A 14,521-nucleotide genomic window follows, 5' to 3' on the forward strand; every position below is an offset into this window, starting at 1 on the left:
AAGTATCCCCCAGTTAGTGACATGTTTGATGTCTCGAATGTGTGGATCGTGGGACCCACAAAAAGTAGCATGTGATGCTAGATTAAATAACTAAGTTATTTAGGAAGTCGATACTTGTGAAGTATCGTGTGTATTTTATGCAGGTAATGCATTGAATATATTCAGCATGTGTGAAGCATCGCTGTTTTAAGGCTTAACGGAGTAAGTCGCGGATTAAGCATCTTAAAATAGCATCACGTCCATCCATCTTCGAATGATCGTTTGGAGGCTGTACAAGTAATTCCTGACTTGGCCGATCACTTTGTGTGGAAGAGTGGTGGACGGTGATCGTAGTGATGCCTCACCGGTCGCCTAACTCCTGTCTTAGGTTGTCCGTCCAAGCTGGTGAAGTTGGGCAGACAAGATGGCTTATGACCCACATCTGCAACCGTCGGAATAGGGTTTAGGAGGTGCTCGAACAACAACCTTTAGCTTGGTCGAATCCAAGCATGGGACACGTTTTTGGCAGAGCCGATTGGGCATGCGTGTAGACGGCATGCTGGTGTAGGTGTCTGTACCTCACTGTCCCATGGGGATGCGATCTAGGCCACTCAGTTTGTCTGGCAAAGAGGAGTGGTTGAGATCAATTTGCGACATAAATACCATGCCGCAAAGGAATTGAAGACCGCACGTCGTGCCTACTTCGGGCGCGCGTTTCGAGACGACCAACCATGGTCGGTTCTGGACGATCAGTCAGGCGTGCAGTCGGCAGGCTAGTGTACACGTCCGTACCTCACTGTCCCGTGAAGATGTGATCTAAGCCACTCAATTTTTCCGGCAAAGTTGAGTGGTCGAGATCGATTTGCTAATGAAACGCGCGACCATGTCTAGTTTGGGCGCACAAATCAAGACGACCAACCATAGTTGGTCTTGACCGATTAGTCATGTATGTAGGCGGGCCCATGGTGATTGTGTTGACATGCTCTGGGCCCTTTGAATCTACATCTACACCCTCTATCTATACCTGCGAAGATGGATGGTTGACATTGATTTGCGACACATGTGATGTGCCGCAAACCCTAAATAGGGTTTCACGTCCACGCTGCTTTGGCTGGACGAATTGGCAAGCCACGCTTCTCCTTTGGGGAGGCCGACCATGTGGGGCCCACGTTGGGCCGATGGTGAACGCGCCAATACCTGCCTGGTGGCTATGGGTCCGATCTAAGCCATCCAATCATGCCGGTGAAATTGGATGGTCGTGATCAATTCGGGACCTTTAGTGGAATTTCCTGCGACCCTCAATTCTTCACGCTGACACAACTTCGGACAATCGTATATTGCAATCTGGTCAGGTTAAGGAAGAGTCGGTCATGCAGGTAGGAAGAAGGTCCGCCGGTGTACACCACGACGCTTGTTCGACCGGCTTTGGGCTGATCCACGCCGTCCAACCACGCCGGTAAAGTTGGACGGACGTGATGAACTTGAGACTGCCATAGGAGGCCTTTGTTTGTACGATTCCTCCAAGCTGCTCCATACCAGTCTGGACATCCAACTTCAGGCTAGTGTTCGGTGGTAGTTTGGGAGGCATGGTAGGTATTCGATCGACCAGGGCATAAGTGGGCCCACTGGTGGTCATTAATGTAGTAGCCTGCTCCTGCTGAGGATCATCTAGGCTGGTTAAATCATACGACTAACTCGCGTGGTCGTGATTGTTTCTGAGACTAATATGGTCAGTCCAGATTCAAATATGCTTAATCGGTCTAATATAACACACCGAGAGTTGTAGCCTGTACAGGTATTTCGTGCATGCCTCATTAGTGACACTTGGATATTCGTGTTACTTTGTTGAGAGTAACACTCAGTCGTCATGCCGCACCAATAATGAGAGTTCAGCGGGAACAACACAGGAAATACAAGGCTGGTCATGATGCCATAAATTCATAGGGTACATGGGATTGTTGCTACATGCTCCATTCTAGGTGAATTAGTAAAGTGAAGAAGTATTCATCACTCATTAATGGTTTTATCCTTTACAGGATGTCAGGCATAATTTTAGCTTTTACAATTTTAGCCTTAAATGAAAATCCACCATCAACAAATGTAAATGGAACTAATTTATTATGAGACACAAGGTATTGCGTGGTTCGACTTTCGTCTACGTCCACGGGATAATAAGTGATTGTTTTATATTAAGTTTTGGTGGTTACAAAGATCTTAAATGCTTCCAAAAGTAATAGAGAGACCTCAAGTTGAAGTAAATACTTAAGTTCTAAACATTAAAGAGGTATAAGCTTAAGACTAGATCTTCTTATCCTAGGTATTTAATGCCCTTTATTTGTTGGTGAAGCTTGGTATTTATAGCCCCTTCTTCTCCAGGTATATTTTTGTTGTCTTTGGATCCATCATTTCCTGATATACCTTTCGTACAAATGGTACCTTCGTTCGCCGCATGCTTTCTCCAGTCGGAATTTGCCACCTCAGCTGACCCACGTTCCTTTGGAACCTCCCAGCCTTAGTACAGGTTGTACCTTCGTTCACCGCTAACCTTTTCCAGTCAGATTCTACCACATCATCTCTCTCCACGTGCTTTGATTAAGCGCGTAGATAAGAGATTTGTGCATTTAATGCTGATTAGATATGTCATTAACATTTTCCCTTCACCATCTGCCTCTCCTTATACTAGGCTTTACTTTTCTATCTTGGTCGTCGAGGTATCCCTTCTTGGGATAAGACAAAGTAGATCTGCGAAGGTGTCTTCTGCTACTCAGGTTCGTCTGTATAGCGAGGGACATACACTTATCTTGCACGCGACCACTGAAACTGTGACACGTGCTCCGCGGAATATTGATATTCACAGTTTGCCTCTTTTCTTTCATATTCTACCATTTGGTAGGATTGGAAGAAAAAACTTCCGTAACGCCGCCATTTTTGCACGTACCGGTTGAGTGTCCCTACGTGTCCTTTCATGCAATAACTTCCCCCTTGAATTTCGGGACATCCAAATTTTTTGATTCTACAGCCGCCTATAAGAAGAAAATAAAGAAGGAATTTCATTAACTTTTCCTTCTTCTCTCGAACTGTCGCTCTCTCTCCCTTTCTCAGAGATTTTCTTTGTCTTCTTTTCCTTTAGCTGCCATTTTCCTTCTCGGTCTTCAGAAGCTCGTGCTCGCTCTTCAACAATCAGGTTAGTGTACACTCGCCTTTGATTTTGATGTAGCCTTCCGTATGCTCCATACTTGGCTCTGTTTCCCATTTTTTGATTGTTCGAAGTTGTTGTAGTACTTTCATGTGAGAATTTTGATTTTCTTTTGCTTCTTTATGTTGCATGAGAACTTGGGTTCGTTTTCATTACATATTTTTGCCAAGATTGTGCCATGATTATTCTTCATCTGTAACTCTACTCATGGTGTTGAGCAATCCTCTGTTTTGTCTTTTGGTATGATTAGAATACTTCCCTTGGTTGGTTTAGATAAACCCATGCCCAAAGTTCATTCATTTTTTCCCCAAATTTGTTTCGGAGTAATTTGCAAAAAATTTCTGCCATTGTTGAAGGACTATGTTTTCTGTTGATGTTAGGGATCATGAGACTTCCGAAGAAAACTGTGCGCAGGGATCCGAAACCCATATCGTCTACTGAGCCACCTCCGCGAATGGATCATCCTGATGCTACGCCCTCTCCTCCCCTTGAGGATACCGAGATACCTGAGGGAACTGAGATGGATGTGGGGCATGAGGCTGTTGCAGACCCTGAGGTTGAAGAGGTTGTTGTTGAGGATCTTCCTCCTCCTCCACCTCACTATGAGCTTCAAAGGCTGCAAATGCGTGACAAAGATGGATACGCTCATTTTCCCTTGGCTGAGATTGCCAATTCTTTTCGCCTTCATAAGTTTGATGTCTCTTTTGTTAATGGCCCTGATGTTCTTACCGAATCTCTGATTCGGAGCTTCCCTTATGATGAGAACAACTTACTGATCGGTGTTTGCCAGTTGGCCGCCGGCATACTTTTACCTTTGTTTAGTAGAAAGGATCCTTTCTACTATGACGTTTTGTCTACCACGGATGACTCGGTGAACAAGACTCAGGTCCGAGGAGTTATACAATACACTGGCATTTATTGGCGTGCCCTTCGTGAATGTTGGTATCGTAGTAAAAGGTAAGACTACTTTAAAGTTTTATGACCCCTTTGCTGATGGGAGATCTAAGCAGGAGAATTATACCCCTGCCAACTTCAATGCTACTTATGTTGATGCCATTCAGAAAAGTAACCTTCTTCCTTGGAGTGTTGGCCCCCGTCGTATTCATGTTACTGCTAAGCATATTAGGGTGGGTAACAGCCTTCTTCTGTTGGAGGAGATTGACAAGACTGGTCTGACTGTCATCCCTTACTCTGCTAAGATTTTCTTGCCGAAGCCTGATCGCATCCGTCTTGATCATGATGATCGCTGAGCGTGTACTCCTCTTCGTGTGGTGGGTCCCTGGGCCTATGGATTTACTACCGCAGATACCAACATCCTTCGTATAGCTTTCTCTCTGCCTGCTAAGTATGATGGATATCAGCCTTGGGTTTTTAATCCTGTTACTTCTCACGAGGTAACCTTTGTTTGATACGGAGGCTTTTTATCTTCCTTTTGTGGCCTTTGCCAAGTATTTTTGATATTTTCTTTATAGCCTGCTCCTGCTTCTTCTGCTGGGACTGCCCAGGGCTTTGTTGCTGATGGCCCGGGCTCTTCTAGTAACTTCGTAGCTACCAGAACCAGGAAAAGGAAGGCTTCGATTGAAGCTAAGCCAACACCTGCGGAGGTAAAGATTATAACCCTACCTTAGTGTTCTTAGATTCCTTAGTATTTTGCCCCTGATCCTTAGCTTGCACATGTGTTCTCCTATAGTCTTCCAAGAAGAAAGGCAAATTGAAGGTTGTGATTGATTTTGAAGAATTCGATGAGGATCCTAAGGCTGCTGCGGAAGAACAAGATGACGAAGATATGGATGACGTCGAGGATACTGCTCTTAGTCCTCAATTAGACGATATTAAGGAAGATTTTTCTGAAGATAGTCCTAGTCCCCTTCGTGTTGTCTCTATGGAAGGTGACAACCTCCCATTTGGTGGTGATCCCAGTTAGTGCTCAAGCTGTGACTCCTACTTTGTTTCCAAAGGTACCCTCGTTTTCTACTCCTGGTGATCTGCAACCTGTTATCTCGGCTACTACCAGTGATGTAGTGATATCTTCCAAGAGTCTTCCATCATCTCCTGCTACTTCGCTCCACTCGAGTGGTTCGTTTGCGAGGTGTAGCTCCTGTGGTGAGGGATGGCAGCTCAGACTCTCAGCCGAGGAAGAAGGTGGTGATTTCTCTTGGTAGCTTCTCTTTCAATGTTACGTCTGCTTCTTTGGGAAGCGCTCATTCTGTTTCTACTGCCCCTGCTAGCAAAGTTGTTGGACCTCCACCTTCATCACCAGATTGGGTCGTGCTTGGTAATATTCCCTCTGCTGGTGATATGGACTTAGGTGGTACTTCTGGCTAAGCATTCTCTTCCGTTCCCAGCTCATCCACCACACCGTCTCTTCGTCGTGGTGAGGATTCAGTAATTGTGCCCCATGCTCGTTCTCAAGCAATTGGCGGGGTTCTTACGGATCTTGGTAAGGGTAAGTTACCTGAGAGCTTGAGCCTTGGGAGTTCTGACGATGCCATCCTTGAAGCCATACTGCGGGATTCAAAAGGTCCCTTTTCTGCTGAGGTTGATCGTCATCAACTGGCTGGTTCTATGGAGGTTGCTTCACAGTTAGATGTTTTGTCTGCTCAGTATCATGTGGCCAATGATCTATTCTTTGATCCGGACTGCCTTCGCTCTAGCCAGAGCTTTGGTGAAATCCGCAGGGGTAGCATCCAAGAGATGAAGGCTTTTATGGACACCTACGCTTATTTCCTTCCTCGTCTTTCGCTGTTCTCAGTAAGTGATTCTTACCTTATTGTTTTATGCCTTGTTTTGAACCTCCGTTTGTTCTTATACACCATTTTTTGCAGCTTAGCAAACAAATCGACGTTGGTTGTACCTTGTTCAAGTTTTATAGGGCTAAGTGTACTCACTTGAGTGCTCTGTTGGAGCGTACCCATCAAGATCATGCCATGGTTAGCGCATAACAACCTTCTTCCAGTGATGTTGATTCTGCTGCCAAGATATCTTTGTTAGAGAGGGATCTGAGGAAAACTCAGAGGTCTCTAGAGGCATGCTTGCTGGCCTTTGAGAGAGCAAATAACACTGCAAAGGTTGCTGAGGATGGTCATGAGGCCGATGATTTCGCTCTGGCTGCTGAATCCTCCAAAGCCATAGGTTCGTTTCTTCTTTTCCTTAACGTTGTCTTCATTTTTGTTTGGTAGTTGTAGATGGGGCAAAACGATTTGCTGGTTTTTACAGAATTGAGGAGACGACTGTGCGGAGGAGACTCCTTGAACCGAGCGAAATGTTCAACCTCACAAGATGCATTGCAAGAAGGGAGTGCTTTGAATTCGAGAGATCAATTTGTAGTTCCCTGGCCTAAACCAAGACAATGGTCGTTTCATAGTAAATTCGGTCACAGAAGAGGATGGGTTGATCTGTAGGAGGAAAGCTGAGAAATATGTGGAATCGATGGTAATCAAAGATTGTAGGTGTGTTGTGTATTCTGAATAAGATAAGTTCTGAATGATTGAATCTCTATTGAGAGTGATAACTCAGATGTTGAGTTGTTAATCTCGTGTTGTCTGTTTGATTTGAGATTCTTGTATATTCAATCATGATTCAGAGACTTATTTATATTGCTGGAATTGTAGACACCATGATCCCATGAAGTGTGACAGTTGATGGAATCAAAGAGTGGGGAAATGGAAATCGTGTTTGAAACCAGTTGCTCATCGTGCGGAGACTTGGTCGATTTTCCATCCACTACTTTGTTAACTCCTTCAACTGATTGCACGACTTGCTCACATTCCATCGTGTGTATGAACACACGTGCCGTAAACTGCCAGACAAAAACCCTAGTTAATATCTCCCATGTGACACGATTGACGTCTCGTGGTTAATTAGTCAGTTGTTGACTTCATGACTTTATGGGACGATGAGTCCATGTATTTGCTGAGTTTAACATGATCTTGCAAAATGTTCTGAGACTCATGAATTAAACGTGCCTGTTGAGACAGAGGTGTGATTCTTAAGTAAACGTTGATAGTTAAGGTGGGAAAGTATTGCTCATTCGATGAATTGTTGAATATTGATAGTTGAACCAATATTCCTTGATTTGAGCAAATATTGCTCATCTGAGCAAATGTTGCTCCTTTGATGAATTATTGGTAGCGTGACCGAGATAAAATATTAATTTAAAATACTGGTAATTGAACCGAGCAAAATTAATAAAAATACTTATCATGAGATCGTCGTAAAGTTATTGGTGTTTGAATATGGAATTATGATCCTTGGACTCAGAAACCCTAATTCGATCAATTGATGACCAATTGATGGTTTATTTGAAAATTAACCATGGAATGAAAGAGGGACCGGATACATGGGATCATGTATCGTACATGTAGCGCCCATATGCTCGAGTGAGCAAATACCAAGGTCTCTTGAAGAGTTGGTGATTTGTTGATGAAAGAATGATTAAATGCTGGTTTAATCATTTATTAGAAAAATGTTCGTCTGAGCCTTAGGTGATAAAACCTAATTAATTATGAAGAGATGAGGGACCGACCAAGGGGTCATGAAACCGACCCTGGATGGTCACGGGATCGAATGACGATCGCTCTATGAAAATTCCAAAATTATTTGAAGAGTTTTGGACCTAATACGTGCAATTGAGCAAATTAGGTCAATTCATGAAAATATGTGGGACCGGCTCCGTGCGAGCCAAAGAGCAAACCTTGGTCGGTCAGGTAACATACTCACGTCGTCAAAACATCTGTATCTTCGTCCTGAGAATTTTGGTATTTTCTGGCGTGCGTTTGAGCAACCATTTGAGAAAATATGACAAAATCAGGGTTTTGCTGAAACTGAGGAAACTTCATGAGATGAAGGAAAATAATTATAAAATGAAGGAATGATGAAGCGTGAGACTACTGAGGCCAAGGCATGGCCGGTCGGTCAGTAACCACGGTCCCATGGTGCCTTTCCTAATTTTATATTATTTTTCATGATTTTATGAAAATATCATGAAATCAAGGAGTTTGTTGAAATTAAGGAGTTTCCATGAAGTGAAGGAGTTTCCATGGGATCAAGGAAACAAATAATATTAAAATAATAAAATAAGGGTGTGTGGGACCGGCTTTCAGCATGGTCGGCCGGCTGGGGGCCGGTCCCATGCGTTTTCCTAAGTTTATGTAATTTTTGTGTATTATTTCCATGATTTGAAGGAATTTTCATAATTTGAGAGAAATACCATGAAATCAAGGAATTTCATGGGATCAAGGAAACTTAAAATAATAATAATAAAATAAAGGGACGTGTGGGACCGGCTAGGGCATGGTCGGCCAGCTGGGGCCCGGTCCCCCGAGTTTCCCTAATTTTATATTATATTTTTCATGGTTTTATGAAAATACCATGAGATTAAGGAGTTTTCATGAGATTAGGGAAATATTAATAAAGAACCATGAGGTGTGGGGCCGGCCGGATCAAGGCATGGCCGGTTGGCCAATAAACACGGCCCCACGACATTTTTTCCAATTTTATATTATTTCCTAGGAAACACCATGAAACTGAGGAGTTTCCTCAAAACGAAGGATATTTGTTCAAATGAAAGGATTTTTATAAGATCAAGGAAAATAACAAAAATATGATAAACTATAAAACTGGCGTGGGACTGGCCACGGCACGGCCGGTCGGCTAGTGGGCCCAGTTCCCCAGCGGCTTGGTCAATATTTTATTATATATTATTTTCTTTCCTATTTCGCATAGGTTCATCATTTCTTCGTATTTTGAAATACTCGTTCGTGCGTTCAGGTGATTGTTAGTGCATCATCGTCGAATACACTTGCAGCTTTTGTGTCAGGGCTTACTCAAAGGTAACTAAGACGCCCGTACGTTGATATTTATTACTAACCCATGGAATTCTGCTGGGAAGAACCATAGATTGAAGTAACGAAATATTACGAAAATATTTGAATATTTTCAGAAATTCAGTGGATGAATCCAAGAATTTAGGAATAATTAATTGATGGCTCTATACTAGTACGATCGTCTAGGAGCATTAATTATTCTGAGCGACATGAGCTAGTTGAAGTGTCATATCCTTTATATAGTTAGGGAAAACTGTTGTTTGTATCCTGAAGACGTTATTGCTCTATACTAGCAGGCAAGCTGTCTAGGAGCCGTCCGATCTCGTGATTCTATATAGAAGTAATTACTGAAGTGTTCAGTATTCATGAGATATGTCGTTGCCTAGCCGAGAGACTACATATCTGCATGTACTCTAAGAGACAGTATTCTCAATCAGAGATTCGATGAGAGACCCGTGTCTCGATACTCGCGTCTGATTGCTGGATCAGAAGTTCGTATAATTATGGGTTTACGATTTTATCCTTTGTCGAAAATCCACCATCTACATTAAGTCCCTTGCTTAGTGAGGAACAGTCGTGTTCCTCAGTCAGCATTAAATGGTGATTTTCCGGTTATAACAATATAAGTAATTGAACTTAATCGTAAGTTAAGACGTTACCGGATTTCTGATAGTACGAGCAAACCACGACTTGAATGAAGACCCCAGTGGCATGATAGAGCATCTTATAATGAGCATAAATTGGTGTTGAACCGCTGATTTGGACGATGGGACCTTGGTCGTTTAGGATTCGCGGGGTCGGGCCCAATAAGGAAATCCTTGTGAAATTAGGTTTTGGAAATAAAATTTGATATAAAAGGGAATTAATCCTTTTTTTTTACTTCACCTAAACCGACCACCACCTTCATCACGCCTTTATCACCTTTACGCCAGGGAGGAAGAAAATTTTCGCCGGAGTTTCCAGCGCCGCCGACCGTCGCCGCCATCGTCCGGCCAATTTCCGGCCGGCGCCGACCAGGTACGGATTTTTTTTTTTTTTTTTGAAGTTCATAAGAGTTCCATGAAGTGATCATGATTGGGTTACATATACATGTGCAAATATATGAGTGTGAGTTTTGTTGAAAAACCCATTTTTCTTTGAAAACGTATGTTCGTTTGATCGTTAGTTTGAGAAACTAATAAAATCCCTGATTTAGGAGAGATTTTTTATACATAGGCCTAGGTCCAGTGACAAAACTTTGTTTATGAGCTTTCATGAGAACCAAGGTTTTATCATAAAAGGAGTGAACTTTCACTAAACCGAAATAAATCCTCGTTTTAAAGAGTGACGATAGCACGAAGAAAAAAAGGTTTTTTTGAAGTAAACCTTCGTTTTAAAGACGAATGACGACACGAAGGAATTTTCTTTTTTATATATATAAAATCGTGATGTCCACGAAAAATATTTTGTACATAAAACCGTGACATGCTCACGGAAATTTTTTTTGCGTGAGTTACCACTCACAAAAATAAAAACGCAAGTTATCTTTCATGCTTTTGTAAACATATATTTTCAAAACCCGGGTTTGATTTTGAGTAATTCAAAGTAAACAATTATTTATGATGAAATAATGTTTTAGTTTTCATAATTCCATGGTGAATGTTCACACAGTAGAAATGTTCATGATTTTATGAAAATCTGAGTTTCGTTCGTTTTTGTAGGTTTCGCAGAGACGAACGATTTTTGAGGTGTTAACTCTTGCATTACTATCACTACTGTTAGTGGAATCGTAAAAAGGTAAGAGTTAAGAATTACCATTTTGTAGATGGATTTACTTGCATGTTGGTAATTTTGTGCTCCTGGTTCCAGAAAATGTCTACTCCCAACAACCGCGATTACGATTATAGCTATTCCTATTCTTCCTCCAGCTCCTCTGACGAGGATTCCAAAGCCTCTGTAGCTAAATCGAAAGATAAGATAACTCATGATGAGGGAGCAAAGCTTAGCATACCCTTGAATGATCGGAGAGTCACTTATGCTGAACTTATGAAGAGAAAGGCTGAAGATGATGAAGCAGAGAATCGTCAGCACAGAAAGGGTCGAATTCGGCGTTGAATACAAGCGGCTGAGGAGAGACGTCAATTCCTTGATGGGGTACCCTCTGACTCTGATGTTGATGCTTCTGAATAATAAACTATGTGAGTGTTTACAAAGCGTAAGATCAAGCCTGACCAATATGAAAGAGAGTTCCGGAAGACTATGAAGCAAATTGAAGCTGAAGCTGAAGCAGAAGAGGACTCGGACTCAGACGATCCTGATACCCATCCAGACTTTATCAACGATGCTGATTCCGACGAAGAGGAAGACAGTGATGACAAATCTGATAACTCGGATGACGAGAATGACAGTTATGACGAATCTGATAATTCGGATGAGTCTGACGAGTAGCTTTACTTCTATCATCTTTTCTTTCTTAAACATTTGAATGTTCTTTAGACTTCGTAGTAGACATCTTATTTGGAGGACTTCGTATTAATAATTTTCCTTTCAAACAAGATATTCTTTATTAATGTTGGCTCTTCTTGATTGAAAATACGTCGATCCCATCGTGATTTTCCCTTTGCTTGCTCTAAGGCACATCACAGATGACATGTAACACACAGGGGCCGTGTGAATTTCTGACCATGCTCAGCTTTGGTCAGTCCCCAGTGTATTATTTTACTCCGCATCTCCGGTATTGACCTTGTTCGAGACTTAGGGTTTCAGTAAAACTCGCAACTGAATTGACTATCTGCAGAAGATAAGAGACTGTTGTATTTTGTATATATCTTCAATATTTAGGGTTTAATACTTATGTATATATTTCTTCTATTCTTGAGTTAGTTTCATCGCAGAAGAAACTTTGATTGTCATTCCTTCCATCACTATGTCCAGCGATAGTACTTCTTCTCGAAATGAACTCCAGTCGAAGCATGAAGTAGAAGCGTCCATCTCAGTAAGTTGCACATCTTTTTCGTCTATGTTTGATCGAGGTTATTGATCATAAGAAAACGATTTGTTGCATTTGTTGCAGGATAACCAGAAGGATCATTCTTCTCATAATTCGAGGCCCAAGCGGACCGTTAGAGCTCCTGCGCGGTACAGGTCGGCTCATGCTGAGGCTGGATCATCTGTAAGTAATCTTATAGATTTTGAGGCTTTATCACTTTCAATTTTGATAAAATTAAACACTTCCTCATTTCGTCACATGCGAATGTTCGTGTCGTCGTCGATGCTAGAAGGAGAAGGAGTGGAAAGTCCGTGACCGTGGTTAAGGTTGAAGACAGCAGCAACCGAGTTGGTGAAGACTCTGCAGAATCCGTGGAGGTTGAATACAGAGTTCATGCTCGTGAATATCCAATAACTGGACTCTTGTTTGAAGCTCCTTTGATCAATACTTTCCCGGACAATGAAGTAGTCGGTGGATTCGTCATTCCCAAGTGTCATACGCCCCTTTACACCAAAATCTGGAAAAGATACGGGCATACTGCTACGACCGAAGTGTGGAAAGGTTTTCTACCAACCCTCCTGACTACAATTGCAGGGTTGCTACCAATCATTGAGGAGATGGACCGGATGCGCCTGCGAGATGTCAAGAATCAGGAATTGCATAGGTGGGATGAGATGATTTCGAACTGCGAGACTTTGCGGTTCAATGTAGGATGGCTTCGTCGTCGGCTCGAGATAATCAAGATTCATAAGGTGGCGGAGGCTGCAGATGCGATTTCTCTGACCACTGCTTTACTGGAGGAGGAGGAGATGCTCGCTTTGGAGTCGGCCAGGGTTGAGAAGGCTGTACAGGAGTTGAAGACGAAAACCAAGAGTTTTCAGAAGAAACTTGACAGGGTTGCTTACAGAGATTACCCATTGCTGGACGGTTTGCTCTGAGTGAGCATTTATAATTGTTGTTTTTTTTGAATAAGTTTAAGCTTCTGGTTAGGTGGAATAATTGATCATGATATGAAGGAATTTTTCTCATTTATGAAACGTTTAATGAATCAAGGAGCGTTTTGCACGCTCTTTGGAGGAATGAAAATTATATTTTTGAAAATGCTTGAAATGATGAAGGGTAAGTGTTTTTTATGGATCATGCATAATAAGCTTTGAGCCATTTATCGTTGATTATATTTCCTTCCACTCCTCCATCAACATCTAAGATCTTGTAATATCCACTGGATACTGCCTTGATGACTACATATGGTCCCTCCCATTTCGGAAAGAACTTGTGAGCGGACATGTCTTGTTGAATGTGCTTTGCTGTCTTTAATACCAGGTCTCCTACTTGAAATGTTCGAGGTCTTACCATTTTGTTATAGGCTATGGAGATCCTTTGTTTGTAGGATTCTACGTATTTTTCAACCTTAGCCCTCCTTGACTCGAGCATATCTAGCTCGACGATTCTTGATTTGGATACTTCGGCTTAATCCCATTGTACTCTGCTCGATGTTGCAATCCTTGCTGAAGGGATTTTGATTTCTGCTGGAAGTATGGCGTCGGCTCCGTAGACGAGGGAACATGGTGAAGTCCCGATTGAGCTCCTTGGCGCGGTTCGATAAGCCCATAGAGTCATAGGCAACTGTTGATGGTGGATTTTAGTTCAGGGCTAAAATTGTGAAACCAAATTTATGCGCTGACATCCTGCAAAGGATAAAGCCACTGATAAAATGATGAATACTTCTTCACTTCGCTAATTTACCTAGAATGGAGCATGTGGCAACAATCCCATGTACCCTGTGAATTTATAGCATTATTAATGCATGCTTAGCCTTGTATTTCCTGTGTTGTTCCCGCAAAACTCTCATTATTAGTGCGGCATGACGACTGAGTGTTGCTCTCAGTAGAGTAACACGAATCTCCAAGTGTTAATAATGAAGCATACACGAAATACCCGTACAGGCTACATCTCTCGGTATGTTATACTAGCCCGATTGAGCATATTTGAATCTGGACTGTCCATATCAGTCTCAGAAACAATCACGACCACGCAAGTTGGACGCACGATTTAACAAGCCTAGACGAGCTCTAGCAGGAGCAGGTTACCACTGTGATAACCACTAGTGGGCCCATTTGCGCCCTAGCTGGTCGAACACCACGCTTCTCTTCCCAACAAGCTAAAACGCCAGCCCCAAAGGGGATAGCCGCATTGCTTTGGAAGGTTTCGATCGAGCAAGACTGTCCATGGTAGTCTCAAAGTAATCACGGTCGTCCAACTTCACCGACATGATTGGACGGCGCGGATCAGGCTATATCCGGTCGGACAAGCATTGTCATGCATACTGGAGGGCCCCCTTTCTACCTGCATAGCCGACCATCTCACGACCTATCCAGGGAGGAGCAAACGCTCGACCAAAGTTCGGTCGGCGTGATGCTTTAAGGGTCGCAGGAAATTCCACTAAAAGTCTCAAATTGAACACGACCATCCAACTTCACCGGCATGATTGGATGGCTTAGATCGGACCCATAGCCGTCAGGCAGGTATTGACGTGTTCATCACCGGCCCAAT

The 14,521-nt window shown here is 42.6% G+C and overlaps 1 protein-coding gene across 1 annotated transcript; it reads left to right on the top strand.

The window, feature by feature from the left end:
* The first annotated feature begins 11,238 nt into the window (after nucleotides 1-11,238).
* LOC113294915 (serine-aspartate repeat-containing protein C-like) lies at nucleotides 11,239-12,906 on the top strand. The gene is made up of 4 exons (XM_026543286.1): nucleotides 11,239-11,423; nucleotides 11,863-11,974; nucleotides 12,053-12,155; nucleotides 12,680-12,906. Exons 1-4 carry the CDS (start codon nucleotides 11,239-11,241, stop codon nucleotides 12,904-12,906), a joined length of 627 nt encoding a protein of 208 aa, XP_026399071.1.
* The last annotated feature ends 1,615 nt before the right edge of the window (nucleotides 12,907-14,521 follow it).

Source organism: Papaver somniferum, chromosome 7 (genome assembly GCF_003573695.1).
Source record: "Papaver somniferum cultivar HN1 chromosome 7, ASM357369v1, whole genome shotgun sequence".
In the NCBI taxonomy this organism is placed as follows: Eukaryota; Viridiplantae; Streptophyta; class Magnoliopsida; order Ranunculales; family Papaveraceae; genus Papaver; species Papaver somniferum.